Here is a 16,896-nt window from a genome sequence, read left to right on the forward strand (position 1 = left end):
TGACGGATGGCGATCGCTGAGCGGAAGCGTTACTGGTGATCGTGCAGTTGTTACCATGGAGATGACCAGCAGGCACGGCACTGCTTTGGTGTCCCGCTTCAAAGGGCAGAACCCGTGGAGAATGGGAGCAGTAGAGGCAACGGGCAGCACGTGTAGAGGGTCCCGTGTGTGTGTGAGAGAATGATGCTCTGTAAAGTTAGCAGCCATAACCGTATTTGTACCAGGTTTACCTTTTCCTCAGTCTCCACCAAGCTCGCCGGCATTCCACTCTAGTTTAAATCCCATTAGTCAGCGGTGACTAGAATCAGTGACGTACTGGTGGGAATTGTGGGTAATGACAATGATGCTTACCTGCCAGAGATTTCTGCGCCCTTACTGAAGATCTGATTCGCAGCTGGGTCGTTTTTACTGTATATGTTCTGGGTAAGTGCCTCGATCTAGAGGACTACAGCAGGATGTGGGATTCAAACTCATGTTCTCTGATTGCAAGATGATGGTTCTAACCGCTGTGCTTCCTGCTGCGTTTATAACTCTGCAGCAGTCTTCATTTGCTCGAATTGTGTCTGGCATGCTGCTGGCCCGGTGGATGGGCGGTTCTAGGCCCGCAATGCTTTGAGAGTGGCGATTAAGATGTAGGATCGCACACGTTTGCACGGATCGACGGAGAACGATCGGTCATGGTGGCGCTGCAGGGCTCTGAGGAGAGGACCTTGGTGTTTCAATTTCCTGCTCGTCAATGCGTTCCGGTCTTGCACTCGGTCATCAAGTCAGTGGTGTGTTTGCAACCTCTTCCTTGTTGCCCGGCTTAGAGGGTCCTCCTCACCACGGTCATCCTGAGTATGAACATCTTTGAGTGATGCGGAGCTCTAAAACAGCCAAGCGCAGCCTCACCGGGTTTGTTTCCCTGTGGCGAAGGATCGGTGTGTGTGTGTGGCGGTCATCTTGACCGTTGTTAAGTTAGCAGCCCGATTCCTGTTGAACAATAAACTTTAGAACAGATTCGCCTTCGGTGGATTTTGCATTGATGTCGAGAAAAAAGTAGATCGTACCGGAACGTGCGGAAGATGATGCTTCAGCTCAGGATTCCTATGGTCAGCAAACCAAGTGAACTTACAAAAGCAACTGGAAGACTTTGTTGTTCTTTATAACTCGCGTCACGTTTATCACTAAACTGCTATCAAAAGGTTAACAATACAAAGATCTGTCTTCGCTAGCTGGATTTTTTTTTTTTTTAATTTCAAATATTTTTCTGAGCTGCATTTAAACTAATTTAAAGCCAGTGGAAATATTTTCTGTATCACTGGCCAGCTGCTGATTTATCTGTCATTACATGGTTTTTACGCATTTCGCGTTCCTCATCTTGAGTGCTGACTCTTTGGAACGAGCTGTAAACACTGTGGAAGTGAGTTGAATTAAGGTGGTCCCACACTCCTATTTGCCTGCACTTTACAGCCCGGTTTTGGCTCAGCCCGAGACGGACGTTTTTTGAAACGCCTATCGCACCACCTTTCTGCAGGTTGGATGAGGCAAGAAGGTTGACGGTTGGAGTGAATTAAATGAAAGGGCCAAGGGAGTTTGTTATGGAGGTACTGTCTGGATGCAGCTTCTTGGCTGGCACTGTTTCATTGGCCTTGGATGCAAGTCCTGGAGGACCCTTGGGGCCCCGCTGACCGATATCAGCTGTCACATCCCCTTGTGGCCTTGTTGCTAAGCAACCCTTTTGTTTACCCTGTAAATGGATGAAGACCTCATGCGCTCACTGGGTCAAATGGGAACATAGAAGACAGATTTGACCATGTTACTCCAGTATTTCAAAGTATATAATCTTTTGTACCTTCATGTGTTCTTCATACACAGTTTGGTTCAGGTGGTCAATTGTTCCATTGCGGCACGGCCAACTGGGTTTGGATCTGGACCCCTGTAGTAACTCACTGCATCCATCAGGTTTTAGTTGCCTCAAAGGTACCTGTTTCCACCAAATTGGATTCCCTGTGTTTTTAAAAATTTTTTATTTTTTTTTATAAATCCCATCAGCTTCCCACTGAGGGACCTCCACGTAGCCCAGCACAGTAAGTCCTCTCCAGAACGCCGACACGGTAATTGGATTTGGGGGCTCAGTGCTCATGTGATTTGACATTTGTGGACTGATACATCTCGTGTCACCGGTGATGACTGGCTGTGTGATGATAAGCAGTAATCTACTGCAGGCGGATGCGGTCGAGGTTCTGTTACCTTAAAAGGTGTTCGGGAGAAAATGGACCTATTTTGATGGTGACTACCCGAGGAAGAACCTATAAAATGGATTTTATTACCAAAAAATGTTTTACATGTTGAAAATGTGAATCCACTTCATTATTTTCCTGCCCTCTAGTTTCACTCTAGGAGTGTCTAGGTGCTTTGAAAGAAATATTTCCACCCTACCCCCTCCCCAGCCCTTTTTTTTTTTTTTTTTTCTCCCCCCCTCCCTCAATCAGTTCTAGATTGACTCTGAAAAGACTCTCATGGACCTGAAGTTTGCAAGGAAGTACTGGCAACCATCCACTTTGCTGTTTCTCATCTAAAACCCCCTTCTTTCAAAACAAACTAGTCTGCAATTGACAGTACATACTGTTCTTCACCTTCTCAACCTTACTCTGCCCTCCTTTCTCATTGCTGATGATTTTGCCTTGTTCTTTGGAGACGGTCAACTCCATCATGGACACGTTCTCCACATCCACCTGTCCTGGTCACGCTGGACCTCTGCAAAGTTACGTTCTTTGAATTTCAATCCATTTTAGAAACTGAAATCTCTGACCTCCAGCTGTCACACAGAGCCACCACCTGCTCCCTCAATCCAATCCCTTTGTCTCTTCTACAGAACATTTCACTAACTTGTTTATCTCCAAGATCATCAACTTCCTACTCTCCTGTGGTTGCTTTCCAACCACCTCCAAGACTGCCCTTGTTTCACCACTGCTAAAGAAACCTTCTCTGTATCCAGACTCAGTCCAGAACTACAGGCCAGTTTCCCTCCTTCCTTTTCTTTCAAAAACTCTGGAATGGAAAGCCTGCGATTGGCTATCTGCTTTCCTCATCCAAAAAGATATCCTCCACGGGTATCGGTCTTGATTCAAAACTGGGCATTCCACTGACAGTTCTCCTTGCCATATCAGATCATTTTCAGTCGGCTACATCCGCCTCCCTCTCTTCGGTCCTCATCCTTCTTGACCTGTCTGCAGCATTTGATACTGTCAACCACTAGAATCTACTTTCTTCGACCACTTGGCATCAAAGGAATTGCACTGAAATGGCTGGAATCCGGGGGGGGGTGGTGGTGGTGGTGGTGGTGCAGTGGGTTGATCTGGATCCTGCTCTCTGGTGGGTCTGGGGTTCGAGTCCTGCTTGGGGTGCCTTGTGACGGACTGGCGTCCCGTCCTGGGTGTGTTCACTTCCCCTCCAGCCCTACGCCCTGTGTTGCTGGGTTAGGCTCCGCTTGGGATAAGCGGCTTCAGCCTGTGTGTGTGTGTGTGTGTGTGTGTGTGGGGGGGGGGGGGGTTTTGAATCCTACCCATCAGGTACATGCTACCAAGTGGTCTGGCAAGTCTCCTGATCATCCCCTCAGGCTCTCTCAGCAGGCATCCTACAGGGCTCAGTACTGGGCCCCCCACTCCTACCAAAGTGTTACCATGTATCCCCTTCCTCATCTCTCTGCATAGGCTTCCTATAGCTGTTTTGATAAAATAGACTCTGGTTATTACATCCTACAGGACCATCAATAGATCTGCTCCCTTATATGTAATGTACATGGCATGATCACTCGGTACATCATAGTCAGATTGCAACCCTTTGCTACTCCACCTCTGGCCACTTGGGGGTCCCTCACACAAGAGGTTCAGATTCAAAACCACAAAAGATTCTTGTTCTGGCTCCAGTGTGGTGGAATGACCTCTCCCTCACTCAGAACTACTGAATCTCTCACTACATTTAAAAAGGGTCTCAAAACTCACCTCTGTCCATACTGCAAAGTGCCTGATAAGCATGTGCAGGTTTATGCTTAATAATTGAAAGCTTATATGCAGCTACTCATGTATACTGGTTCATATGATGATTGTGACAAATTAACTCTTCTAGAATCGTCTGAATCCGAATCTCTCCTACTGTTCATGTAACGCACTTTTGTATTGTTCTCTGAGATGTGTTGCTTTGGAGAAAAGGGTCTGCTCAATGGACAAATGTAAATGTAGTACCAATTGAATGGTATATGACTGGTATTTTAATAATTTCCTTGTTGTGAAAGCTGAAGAATTGTACAATCATAGGTGTGAAAATTGCCCCTTCAGTCAATGACTGGTTCACACCTTTTGCTGCAATGACAGCAACTAAATGCTTCCTGATGCAATTAACCAGTCTCTTGCGTCACTGTAAGCAAAGAATCCACACAAGCTGGTATGTCTCCACTTCCAGCATTGGTGACCACACTAGGCTCTCCTTGTATTCCTCTGACTGAGGTTTTGATGCAACCCACAGTGGCCCCCATGAGATGTTACCAAAGCTGGACTTCAGAGCAACTGTGCCTCCCTCAAATGTCAGTCATCAGATGTCTTGTGTACGCCTTTGAGATCCTGTGTGGATGTTTCTAGAAACCGTGTTGTTCGTATACACACGGACACTTTCCGTTGTTTCACGCTGACATGGTGGAGCGAATGTGTGAATTTGCATTGTTCGTAATGGTGCTTCACCTCTTGGTGGTAATGCCAGCAGACTTCACGAGTCACCAAGCCCAGGGCTGAAAACCCTCATTGGTGTCCTGATCTCCAGCTTGAGTGTTTTCCCACAGCTGCAGGTTTCACCTCTCCACCCATGACCCCGACACAAGCACCCAGGCAGCCCCCCACACCTCCTGCAGAAGACCAGAGGAGCCAAGCTGATGAACTGGTGGCACATGAACATCCTCTTTCATCACCACCAGACACAAGCCAGTTGGTCAGCTCCCCATCAGCCAAACCAGCCCATCCTGCCTCTGCCTCCACCTGCTGCCCTGTGAGTACTGCTCTTCATTTGACCTGAAGGGGCAACGTGTACTCTGTCATGAGTTTCCGAGTCATGAACAACCAGCATAGTGTGCATAGCATGCTACGCGCTGTTGAATGCTTTACAAGTAGTATTATTACTAACATTAGCTGACCCCTTTGATCTAGAGCGGTAAAAAGTTTATACTAAGGTGCAAGACATTCTTACTGTATCAATTTAATCCTAAGTATCATGAGCTCCAGTTGTTATAGCAAGGAGAAGATCTGAATGGAGAACTGGGCTTACAACGGAGCACTCCAACAAAAAAAAAAAAAAAAAAAACTATGCCACCTGCTGCTCACCTTGTATGGTGTGTAAGCAGTAGGTTCCTCAATCTGCTATGGTCCTGTCATCCTCTTCTCTTGAAGTTGCTGGGAGTTTGGGCTTGAGTTGCCAGTTTGTGGTTTTGTTTCCCTGGAATGCTAAATCAGTCCTTCTAGTTCTCTGTCATGGCAGTTCAACTGGGTGCAATTCAAATGTTTTTATGAAGCTAGAAAACAGTCGGAAGCTGTGCTGTGCGTCCCAATGTGGTCACTGTCACTGCGTCTGCGGCGGTCATTTAAGAAATTTTGCCTTAGCAGACTTTGCCTGTGCGTGTACGGTCCAGTGTGTTGAGCTGGCGGTTCATTAAGCATTTAAATTAAGTCAGTGCGGTGATTTTGTGGGAATTCCCTGTACTCACGCCGCAGGACAAGGCAGTGAGTGAGTCCACGCCAGACAGACGACGGGCTCAGGAATTCCAGCGCTTCTCGTCGCTAGGCAACAGCGCCAGGCGACTCCGCACCGGGTAATTCCTAATATGGTGAAGGGTTCCGGCACGTCTCGCGTCACGGTCCGGCAATTCTGAAAGATAGCAGCCGCGATAAACTGTCAGTTTGAGTTCAGGTGAGTGAGTTTCGGTTTGCGGGAGTATATCTCGAGTTTAGATGAATCCCGGTAAAACGACTCCGTTTCTCGTTTTCCACGTCCGGACTGAGGTGATTTTTAAAACGACCTCACCCTCCCCCTGTGTGTCAGAGTGGTTCAGTCTCGGGGGGAGGCAGACAGTGGAGGAGATGGAGGCGAACTGTTCCACTATCACCGTGTGGGGGGTGTCCGTAGACTTGCATCGTGCGGTCAAAGCGCAACCTGTTCATTCCTGCTCGGTTGTTAGTCCAGTTTGCTTCTTGGTGTTCAATTTGATGTATTTGACTGATGTTTTATTAAGACTTTTACTCTTCTGTCGTTTAGTCCGAGATACCCTCACCCGCTCCTCCCCCCGCGTATTTGCATTCATTGTTTCCGCTCGGAAGGCGGTGCGCGCGCTGCGCCGCTGCTCTGCTCTCTGACCGCTGGCGCTGCCCCCCTGTCCGTTCGACCGTCCGCGGAGGGAGAACCGGACCGGGGAGCGCAAAGTTTCCCCCGACGCTGACCGTGCCTCCCCACCCCGCCACGCCCTGTCCCCCCCCCCTCCACCCTCAGGTACCCGATCCCGCCGCAGACATGCTGGAGAAGCTGGAGCTCGAGGACGCAGGTGAGCCTGAGGCAACTGTGCTGCACACGGACGGACGGACGGACTGAGTCAGTCAGTGAGTCAGTGCGTGTCGTTTCCACGCAGAAAGCCGGCCGGGGAGTGGGTACCGGCGGCGGTAAACTGTCCGTACCGCCAGGGGGGAGGGGGGGCTCCGGGGTGCAGAGTTCGGGCTTCCAGGTTATAATATTGCGCTTGTCGTCGGTTCACCTGCCTAAGTTCGTTTCCCAACAACAACAACAACATCATCATCGTGGTGCGAAGTGTTGATAAAACACGGACTGGGAGGGAGTGTCGCTCATTCCCGCGGGCAGGATTTGTGAAAACATAGAAGTTGCTGGAAATGTTTCTGCAGAAGAACACGGTTGCTGCTGGGGGAGCTGAGAGAGAGAGTGTGTCTGTGTGTGGTGTCAGTGACCCGACCTCAGACGCTCCTGAAACACTTGACATGAATCATCATGTTTATGAGCAGCATTTCAGACAAGATCTGAGAAGCTCAGGGGTCTTGATGTTTGAACCTGCGGTCCTTTACCCCCAGCAGCAGACATCTTCTTACATTTATTTATTTGCATTCACTTTCATCGGACACTTTTTCCTCAAAGTGACTGAAATGTTAAGATACTTAGTGATGTTTTTTTTTTTTTAACCATTTTATACAGCTGGCTAGTTTTTACTCTATCAATTCAGGGTAAGTACCTTGATCAAGGGTAGTACTATAAGTGACCAGTGTGAGTTCCAACCATTATGCCACCTGCTGTCCAGGTTGTTACCTGCTGGAAGTGGACCTGGTGACTTTTCAGTCTGCTCTCCTGTTCAAATTGGATGTTTAAAACCTGTTTACTGGTCTAACGCTTTGGGCTCTTCTGAACCATCCTTTGGAAAAGCCACAAACCCCACGTGTCGGTGCATCATTATACCGCCCCTCACCTTATTGCTGGGTGGACAGAATCTCACCTGCTCACCAGGTGCATTGTAGACTTTGTAGTTGCAGTAAAATGCCAAAAAAGGAGGGAGGGAAAAAAAAAAAAAATGGCTGGCTGAATTCAACACTTGTCTGGAACTTTCTGGGGAGCCCCTCTCAGAATACTGTACCCTGATTTAGTTTTTACTGGTAAACCCTTTGGGTAAAAAATAAATTTGTTTTTTGAGCAGACAACGAATTTGTGTTTTGGCTTACTTGCTGCTTTATCGCCTAGCTCTTGTAGCGATTTAATGCACAGTCGACATTTTATTTGTACCGTCTCCCCATCCTTTGTTCAGTACTCTGTGTCTGTGTGAAAGGGGGCGCTGTAAAAATAAATTGAGTTGGTGTTTGCACATCAAAATCCTGTAATGTCTTAAAAATCCCAGTTTAAGCATTTCAGATTGTCTAACACCTACATTGCTGTTTACAGTTTTGTAATTCAGTATATTTGTGAATTAACTCTGCCAGTTTTCTTTGTTAAAATGTCCAAGAAAGGCCTACTAAGAAATTTGCAGAATTGCAGCTCCTTCTAGAAGGGGATGCTTTACTCCAACAATGAGTGCAACTTGCATTCAGGTGGATGCTCAGTTATGTGAAGATGTGATGATTTCCTCTCCTTGGTCACAGCTGCTGATGAATCGGAGAGCGGCGTTTACACGAGGTTCATGAAGTCCCACAAGTGCTATGATATTATTCCTACCAGTTCGAAACTCGTCGTTTTTGACACCACCTTGCAGGTAAGTGCAGAACCGTGGATGTCGTGAAAAGAATGAGGGCTTCCCTCTGAGTAAAAATAGGGTAGGGAGGGGGGAGGTACGCTGTGAAGGATTGCAGATTTGGAAGTGAGGTGGGCCAAAGTGGATCTCGTGTTTTCTCAGCATGCTGACTGTGCCTTGCTTAGTGCAGTGCAAGGTGTCGCATCATATACCGTGCCAGAAGTTGAAAAACAATCCTGAAAACTCGCTCAAGGTCTCTGCACATGTGGACGGAGCATCGTTTCCCAGCTTTGCTGTGACCCTTGGCCCCCGAGCAGCTGTAGGGAGAAGAGATGAGATGAGAACATTTGCCCTTTTTATTCTCTTGATGGACCCGAATTCTGTGAGGAATAGAAGCTGGCAGAAATCTATCGATTGAGCATCAAAACACTTTGAACCTGACGGTGTCCGTTTGAGTGATGAGAGCATGAATAGCAGGGTGTTCGCTCCCGTTCGCCCTCCCCTCGGGGAACTCGCAGCCTGTCGAAACATCCAGGAGGTATGCAAAGCGCAGAGGTAGAACAAGGATGTGGTGGCAGTTCATGGGTCATCAAGCTCGTTTTGGTCAGATAGGAGTAAAATGGTATAGTCTTAATGTAAGGATAATAGTTAAGTATTCTCTATCCATCAGCATAGAGGTGTTACGCATATCATATGCTGTGTAAAGACTGAAGATGCCAGTGTGACTGAGAATCTCATTCTTCTGCGATGCCCATCCGACCTGCAGTTCCACATGTTGAGGATGTTCTGCGTATCCCCCTGGGGTGTGAATGCCTTGTAATACTCTTTTCTGAATTAAAAGGTTGTCTTTGAAACTCCACGGATTCACTTGGATAGTAAGATGGACAGAAGAACGCTGAGTTTAGTCATAACACCTCAGCGAATGCTTTAATCGTGACACGTTCAGTTTTACATTTAGTATTTTTTGCAGACACACTTCAGTTTGTGCTTAACTCTTGGCTCAAGGTTAAAACGGCAGCCCTTCCCACCTCTCTCCACATCGTTTTGGCCCCGAATCGCTATCCTGATGTCTCCAGTGTTTATTTCAAAAGTCTCCTGATGTTTTTGCTGTGCTTTAGTCCAGTTGCTGGGCCATGATTCTCCCCAGTTCAATCTGGACATGGTCTTGTGGTGATCTTCACCCCTGTCTTACATGTTGACAAGGAAGGTGTTAATATCACTGCCTTTTTTTTTTTTTTTTTCTCTCCCCCCGCCTGTGGGCAGATTGAATTCCCTGGCATGCCTTCAGGAATTTCTCTGGTTTTACTTCTCCGCTTAGTGGCTTTTGGTCTTTGCTTTGTCGAGGCTGCTGAATGTTTTATGGCTCTGAGATTAATGTTCCTCCTGGCTTTCGTCTCTGCTGCCTCTTCCGCATTTGTATATCAAGTACCACATCAGTGGGGTGTCTGATCAGTCTCTTCAGACATGCCATCCTATCACAGGATGGCACATCGTCTGTACGTTAAGCTTGGTCAATCTATTTGCAGGAACAAAAGAAAAAACCTCTTACGCCGCAGCACTGAGTGAAAATCACTTCACCAAGGAAACACTCCATATATATTTAAGATTTGGTATATCTAGGACTATGGGATTTGATTTTACGACAGTGTTTGTTGGGATCAAATAATTCTGAATAAACCCCTTTGCAGCTATTTTCCTACGCCAACTACCCACTGATATACAGGAACCATGTTTCTTGTGTTTCTGTAAGAGAGCAGAATTTTCAAGCAAGATCAGTTTTTTTTCACTCTTTTCCTGCCCTATTTCTTCAAACACTGCATGCCATTGAGTTGGAGACAAACAATCCACAGAAGTGAATCCAAAACTCTTATGGAACCATGTGTGCTTAGGATGTACCCAGTTATTTCTGCGCAGACAAGTCGGATGTCTGTTCGTTCATCCATAGGTCAAGAAGGCCTTCTTTGCTCTGGTGGCCAACGGGGTTCGAGCAGCACCTCTGTGGGAGACCAAGAAGCAGAGCTTTGTTGGTAGGTACAACTATAGTATGTTACAAAAGTGCCTTCTCATGTTTTATGGAATGATAAATTTTTGAAGTAGCACTGTAATAAAAAATCCCATGCATTGTCAAAAAAAACAATTTATATGAACAAAAATTGGTACTTCTAGGGTTTACAGCCTCAAATGTTACTTTGGTAGACAAATTGTTGCGAAGCAGTTGAACAGAGGCATGGCTCTGCAGCATTGTTGATCTTCCTCCTTGTTAATTGATCAGGCTTAATCTTGGAATACTCGCTGCTTGACTCCTCGTGATTGCTAATGGTGCGCCTTTGGGGGCGCGGTTTTTACCGAATGGTATAATTCTTAATTTAAAATGCCCTGGCACATTTGTGCCTGCAAAACACACCTGTGCTGAAAGTGTGTGTGTGTGTGTGTGTGTGGTATAATTGGGTGGGTTCAGATTTAGCCTCTTTTTCAGGACAGATGAGTACAAACGGAGAAGTATGGCTATTTTTAGGTGATTACAAGGCATCCGTGTGGAAAATGAGTACAATGAATGCAGTCTTCCTCTGAATGAAACCATAAAAAAGCCTGGCTCGGGTCTCAAGGCAGTAACCTTGGGCGTTTTCCAGATGATAAATAATTTAAGCTGCTCGATCTGTTGATCCTGTCAACCCTCAGCGGGCCTAAGCATCTTTGTTTTCAGCCCAAAAATACCAGTTTTTATTAGGTGATGAGAGACCCATATTAATGCTTTACAACCCTGTGTTTCTCAGTATAAAAATAAAACTTTAGTGATAACATGGAAGGTGAGGAGGTAAAATGCCTGCTGTGAGACAGAAGGGGTTCAGGAGGGGTTTATTCTCCTATGTCTTGAGATGAGCTCACTTGCCTTTTTTTCATGATTGCCTGCCTAATTCTTTGCGTCTTCATCGTGAACTGGAGCTGTGCTTCCTAGTCATGAGATGGCTCCTGGAAGATGGCCAGGAAGGAGTATTTTACCTCTGTTTTGGAACAAGTAAGACTGCTTAATGTTAGTGGTCCGAGCTGAGATGTCAGTCTCCGTGATGTTTTCTGCTTGGCCCAACAGTGCATTTGGAAAGATCACAAGACCTGCAGCTTGTGGAAAATCCATGAAGGGTGTCCACCATTAAGTCGAGATAGAAGCACTTTGTAACCACTTCTCATTGCGGACATTGTACTTGTATCAGGGCTGTCCTTGATGTGGTGCAAAGACAGGAGGTGGCAGGCATTGCTCGCTTTCTCCATTCATGACAGATTTCAGCCTGAAAAATCGTAATTCATTGATTTGACTGCAGTCTTGAACCTCTGGTCTTGCCCCTGGCTTTCACTAAATGTGGTCTATAATATAGATGTGCTTTCTGTGTAGCCTTCAGTTCTCCACCTCTACATATAGACTTGGTGGGGGTCTCATCCAAGAATAAAGGATATGCTGTTTAAATTCCTTCATGTTAACAACATTGTATGTGTTCCACTTACGACTATTGTCTTACATTAACGCTGGTTTAACATTTGACTGCTCTGAATGCATTTTTTGTTTTGAATCATCGTTTGACACTTTTTTCCCCAAGATGTCTTAGTGTGAGGTTTGTACACTGATTTATCCATTTATGCAGCAGGGTAATTTTTAATGCATCAGTTTGGGGTAAGTACCTTGATCAAGGGTACAGTGGTAAGAGGAGGATTCAAACCTGGGTTGTTTGATTACAGTGAGGTGTGTCTAACTGCTCTGCCGTCTGCTGCCGTGCAATATCCAGAACTGTTTGCACAAGAAAAAGAACGTGGTTGTCTCCCTTGGTGTAAAAAGTAGTTTGCATTTCTGAAGTTGACTTGGATGGTCGCCTGCACCATGCTCCTCCTCATCATACTGACTTGGAACTTCCCTCCTGTCCTCAGGAATGTTGACTATCACCGACTTCATCATCATACTGCAGCGATACTACAAGTCACCACTGGTATGCTGTCTTTCTCCTCCACTAACAAAGGGCTTTAAGACTACTCTTTTCTCAGTATCGCATGGTAAATTGTAGGAGTTTTTGGGAACTGTGTTGACCAGAAACCTGTGAGCTTCCTGCAGGTTTTTTTAAATGGGAGATTTTTTCACTTTTCTACCTACAGCCTTTACGTTATCATTTACGTGTTGTTTATTCGTTATTCAGATGCTTTTTCTCCTAAGTGATGTGCAGTGCTTTAAACAATTGTATCGCTTTAGACAAACACAGGATTATTGACGCCTAGCTTGTTTGATACCGTCATGTTGCTGCTTCACATCCCTCAAATCACTTATAGAAGTGACATTGAAATAGTAAATACATTAGATCATCATAGCAGATGGCATTGGACTCATTTATATAGCTCTCAGGATATCAGGAGAGAAGTTGTTCTAAAAGAGATGGGTTTGAGACCCTTCCTCAAGTTGGTTCTGGATTTTTGTTCCTCACACTTTCAGAGGTATGAAATTATCTGTTGGATAGATTATGACCTCGGTCCTTTTTCGATATGCTTTTTTACATTTACGTACAATTTTTTTTTCCATTGCCTTTCCCTCTCCTCTTTCCACATTGTACCTGTAATTATAGTTTATAAAACAGTGATCCTGTGTGGTTTACTGACATGTAGTGTTTACGTGCAATTTTCTGTCTTGGAAATGTTACTAATTACATGTAATTTTGACTTCTTGCCTCTTCCAGGTACAAATATATGAACTAGAGGAACACAAGATCGAGACGTGGAGGGGTGTGTGACCATAAACCATGAATTGGTCATAAGGCCGTGTTTCAATGTGGGAGTTCAGTGTTTCGGTTGACGCTTATGTGAAAATGTTGTTGTGCCATGCAGAACTGTATCTCCAGGAAACCTTCAAGCCTTTGGTCAACATACCACCAGATGCCAGGTAACTTCTTAGTAGAATGACCTTAATGTTTTTGAAGAATTTGGACATGGTTTTTCCACCATAAATGTAGATCTGAGAATGCCCACTGGGTGTTTATGGGTAATCATGGTCTCTGTTCGTAATGATTCAGTAAACATCTCGCATCAAGCAGTGGGCCAAAACGACACGTTCAGGTCGGTGACTGTAACTGACTGGCCCCTTGTCTTCTGCAGCCTGTTCGAGGCAGTTCGTTCGTTAATCAGAAACAAAATTCACCGGCTGCCCATCATCGACCCAGTCACTGGAAATGCACTTTACATCCTCACCCACAAGAGGATCCTCAAGTTCCTCCAGCTATTTGTAAGTGGGGGATGGGATGGTGTGGGGGGGACAACACTTTCTGCTTTGCAGGAAATGTGATGGGATGATGTATTCAGGCAGGAGGATGTACTTTACTGTGTTTGTTCAGTGAACACTGTATCCTGTGTACAGGCTTTTCATTTAACGGTCGAGTTACGCTTTTTTGAAGGCGCAACCATTAGTTTATTTTTAATTGGAGTTTTTTTCACTTGCCTGTTTCCAGAGCTTATATTCGTAGTGAAAGAATGTGACCTATGTTGATCCACCAGGCTAGCAGACGACACTTAAGACCACCCAAAGAGAATAAGTGTGGCACCGCCTTAATTCAACTCATCCTCACGTCAAGTGTTTACAACTCTCTTCTGCTTTTTCTGAGTGATGTTGGTCAATAAAATGAGGAACGTTGTGCAGGATTATGGGATGAATTGGTGCGCAACTGGGGTTGAACAGGAGACAAAAGTGTTTTCAGTCATTTTATATAGGCTTTTATTTTTAAAATTGATTAAAAATATTACAGTAAAATGTTTTACAAATTATTTCATAAGTTTATATTTAAGATTTTTATGGAATCTAAGTAAATGGGGGCAGGGGTGTTTGTATTATTAGGCTTTTGTTCATAGTGACTTAGTGGTAAAAGATGACTTTGGAGTTACAGCCAGTCTCCATTGTGAACAACTCAGAAATGGTAAAAACTGGTTCTTGAGCTGAATGCGCTGAAGCCAGTGGTGTTAGTGTTCACCCCGAGCTTCCCCAAGTGTCTCCACCCCTGTCGTGTCTGCATCCACTTCTTCACTCCCACCTTCCCACGGTGACTTGCCTGTCCCCAGCTGTCTGAGATGCCCAAGCCGGCCTTCATGAAGCGCAGTCTGGAGGAACTGGCCATTGGCACCTATGAGGACATCGCCTTCATCCACCCTGACACGGCCATCATCAAGGCACTCAACATCTTTGTGGAGAGGAGGGTGTCGGCGCTGCCCGTCGTCGACGAGTCTGGTAGCGACCTGCCGCCGTGACCAAAAAGGCCCTTTCGGCATCTGCTTTTCTCCTGCAGCCTCTCAGCTCTCTGGTGCCTAAATCTGCCTTTATTCTACGGTTTCTTACAGGGAAGGTTGTCGACATTTATTCCAAATTTGATGTCATCGTAAGTAGTTTTTTTGTCATCTTTTCAATGCCACCAATTTGGGTTACTGATGCAGCTGCTGTCATACCAGCTGTGAACTGAATGCGACCGTGAATGAACCTGTGTACTCAACCAGAACCCAAATGATCATTTACATTAATTTATTTAGAATTTTCTCTGAAGCGATTTGCACAGATTTATCCATTTACACAGCTGAGTAGTTCTTACTGTATCTGTTCAGGGTAAGTACCTTGATCAAAGGGGTGATAGTAGGAGGTGGCATTCAAACCTGGGACTTTTAGGTCAAATGCGGTGCTCTGACCACTGCGTAACTGGTGCGGTCCATCAGAACCTGGCTGCTGAGAAGACGTACAACAACCTGGACCTGAGTGTGACGCAGGCGCTGCAGCACCGCTCGCAGTACTTTGAGGGCGTGGTCAAGTGCAACCGCCTGGAGACACTGGAGACTATCGTGGACCGCATCGTCCAAGCTGAGGTCAGAGCGCAACCTTTTCATACGGACGGGTCTAGCTATAAGCCGTCGCTTAGTTTCATTCATTCATTTGTCTGATTCTTTTCTCAAAAGAGCCATACAGTGATTAACTAGTACTTGTCTGGCACCTTTATCCAAAGTGACAAGTACTGGATAATTTACTTTATTGTAACTACTTAGTCATTCACACATACAGCTGAGCAATGGGGAATTGTGTACCACCAGTTTAGTAAAGTGCATGTCTTTGAACTGCGGGAGGAAACCAGAGCACCTGATGGAATACCATGTGCATGCTACAGCCCAGCAGCTGTGAGGCATCAGTGCTGCCTGGTGCACCACTGTGCTACAGTCCTTGATGGCGCTGTCCTTCCGCAGGTCCATCGTCTGGTGGTGGTGGACCAGAATGAGAGCATTGTGGGCATTGTGTCGCTGTCAGACATTCTGCAGGCACTGGTGCTCAGTCCCCCAGGTAGGGTTGCATCCCACAGCCACTCCCCCCCACCCCCCTCCTTCAGAACCTCAGTGGTCTGAGAGTCTGTGTGTTTTGCTTTTTATGCACTGGTTGTATCCCTCTGTTTTAGTGAGGTTTGGTCACAGTCTTCTGAGCTTGAAAGACTGGTGTAAAAATTGCATAAATTTAAATTGAATGCACTTTTAATAGCAAAAGCTGCATTCTGAATCCCTGAATGTAGCAATAACTTGTTTACTCTTGTAAATTGGACCACCTCCTACCGCAGCCTGTTGCCATCTGTTACCGATGCACCGAGTAACCCCTTGTAAGCAGTGTATCTAGCAATGTAGTCACCTTGGTGAATAAGGTGTGTGGGCTGATGACACTACATAGTAGCCATTGTAAGTCGCTTTGGACAAAAGCGTTTGCTAAGTGAATAAATGTAAATGCGTATCTCCCAGGTACGGTTCGGAAGGAGGCCGAGTGAGAGGCAGCGCAAGGGTCCCAGGGGTGGAGTCGAGGTGGCAGTGAGCCTCGCCCGGTCCAGAGTGAGCTGCTCTCTGGTCCTGCCTGGAGGACACCAAGGTCTCCGTGGTGAAAGCAGGAGCAGCGGTCCTCGTTGGAATGCTGGCGTGGACTATCATCCTCTGTGTCAGAGACTCATTCACAGCAGGGGCCCCCGGTGTGGGCAGGTTCGAGGGTTTCCTACTATTGGGTCTTTTAGCGGTTTGTACAAGTGGTGAAGAGTGGAAGGTGGGTTCACTTCTCACTGGAGCGTCAGTCACGGTTGCGGGCATCATCTCACACTCTTGATAGTGACGGGAAGAACGTTGTGCGTTGTCTAGAAATCAAACATTTACGAATCTTTAAGAGCTGAACATTAATGTTGTGAAGAAAGGCGATGCCGTGAAACTTTGTTTACAACCACAGTCTGAACTACGGCTCCAGCGGTTAATAGGGGTTTGTATTGAGTGCAATGCGATTCACCAAGTGTGTGTGTGTGTGTGTGTGTGTGTCATAATGTTCCATACATTATATTGGCATGAGGCATTAAAATTATAACATTATTTTGAGAAGATTTCTGGACGCTTTAGGATTGTGCACTTTTTTTTTTTACAGGATTTACTTTCTAAAGGTCACAGTAATGTATGTGGTCAAAGCATCACTTGATACCACTGATTGTATGCATGATAACGTTGGTAATTTGTGTCTTAAGTGAGAGTGTAAACATACTGAAAATAAAGCTGAAACAAACATTTGCAGATCCTGAAGTGGTGTGACTCTAAAGTCAGGGCTAATTATGGTAAATTAGTGTAGCGTGAGCTCTGTGCATGCTGGTGCC

The 16,896-nt window shown here is 45.8% G+C and overlaps 1 protein-coding gene across 3 annotated transcripts in view; it reads left to right on the top strand.

Annotated features, from left to right (window-relative positions):
- Positions 1-16,663, top strand: part of LOC108937712 (5'-AMP-activated protein kinase subunit gamma-2) — a 29,841-nt gene extending 13,178 nt beyond the window's left edge. For 2 of the 3 annotated variants that reach the window (XM_029253391.1, XM_018757800.2), the window contains exons 3-15: positions 4,817-5,019; positions 6,511-6,562; positions 8,151-8,260; positions 10,185-10,266; positions 12,155-12,213; positions 12,949-12,994; positions 13,097-13,151; positions 13,364-13,490; positions 14,318-14,483; positions 14,594-14,631; positions 14,960-15,106; positions 15,479-15,572; positions 16,016-16,663. In XM_029253391.1, the coding sequence (XP_029109224.1) occupies positions 4,817-5,019; positions 6,511-6,562; positions 8,151-8,260; positions 10,185-10,266; positions 12,155-12,213; positions 12,949-12,994; positions 13,097-13,151; positions 13,364-13,490; positions 14,318-14,483; positions 14,594-14,631; positions 14,960-15,106; positions 15,479-15,572; positions 16,016-16,041 (1,205 nt within the window). In that variant the 3' untranslated portion in view covers positions 16,042-16,663. Of the gene's footprint in view, positions 1-4,816; positions 5,020-6,510; positions 6,618-8,150; positions 8,261-10,184; positions 10,267-12,154; positions 12,214-12,948; positions 12,995-13,096; positions 13,152-13,363; positions 13,491-14,317; positions 14,484-14,593; positions 14,632-14,959; positions 15,107-15,478; positions 15,573-16,015 lie in introns of those variants that run through there. The other variant, XM_018757801.2, reaches the window with a different exon arrangement.
- The last annotated feature ends 233 nt before the right edge of the window (positions 16,664-16,896 follow it).

The sequence above is a fragment of the Scleropages formosus genome, chromosome 7 (assembly GCF_900964775.1).
Source record: "Scleropages formosus chromosome 7, fSclFor1.1, whole genome shotgun sequence".
In the NCBI taxonomy this organism is placed as follows: Eukaryota; Metazoa; Chordata; class Actinopteri; order Osteoglossiformes; family Osteoglossidae; genus Scleropages; species Scleropages formosus.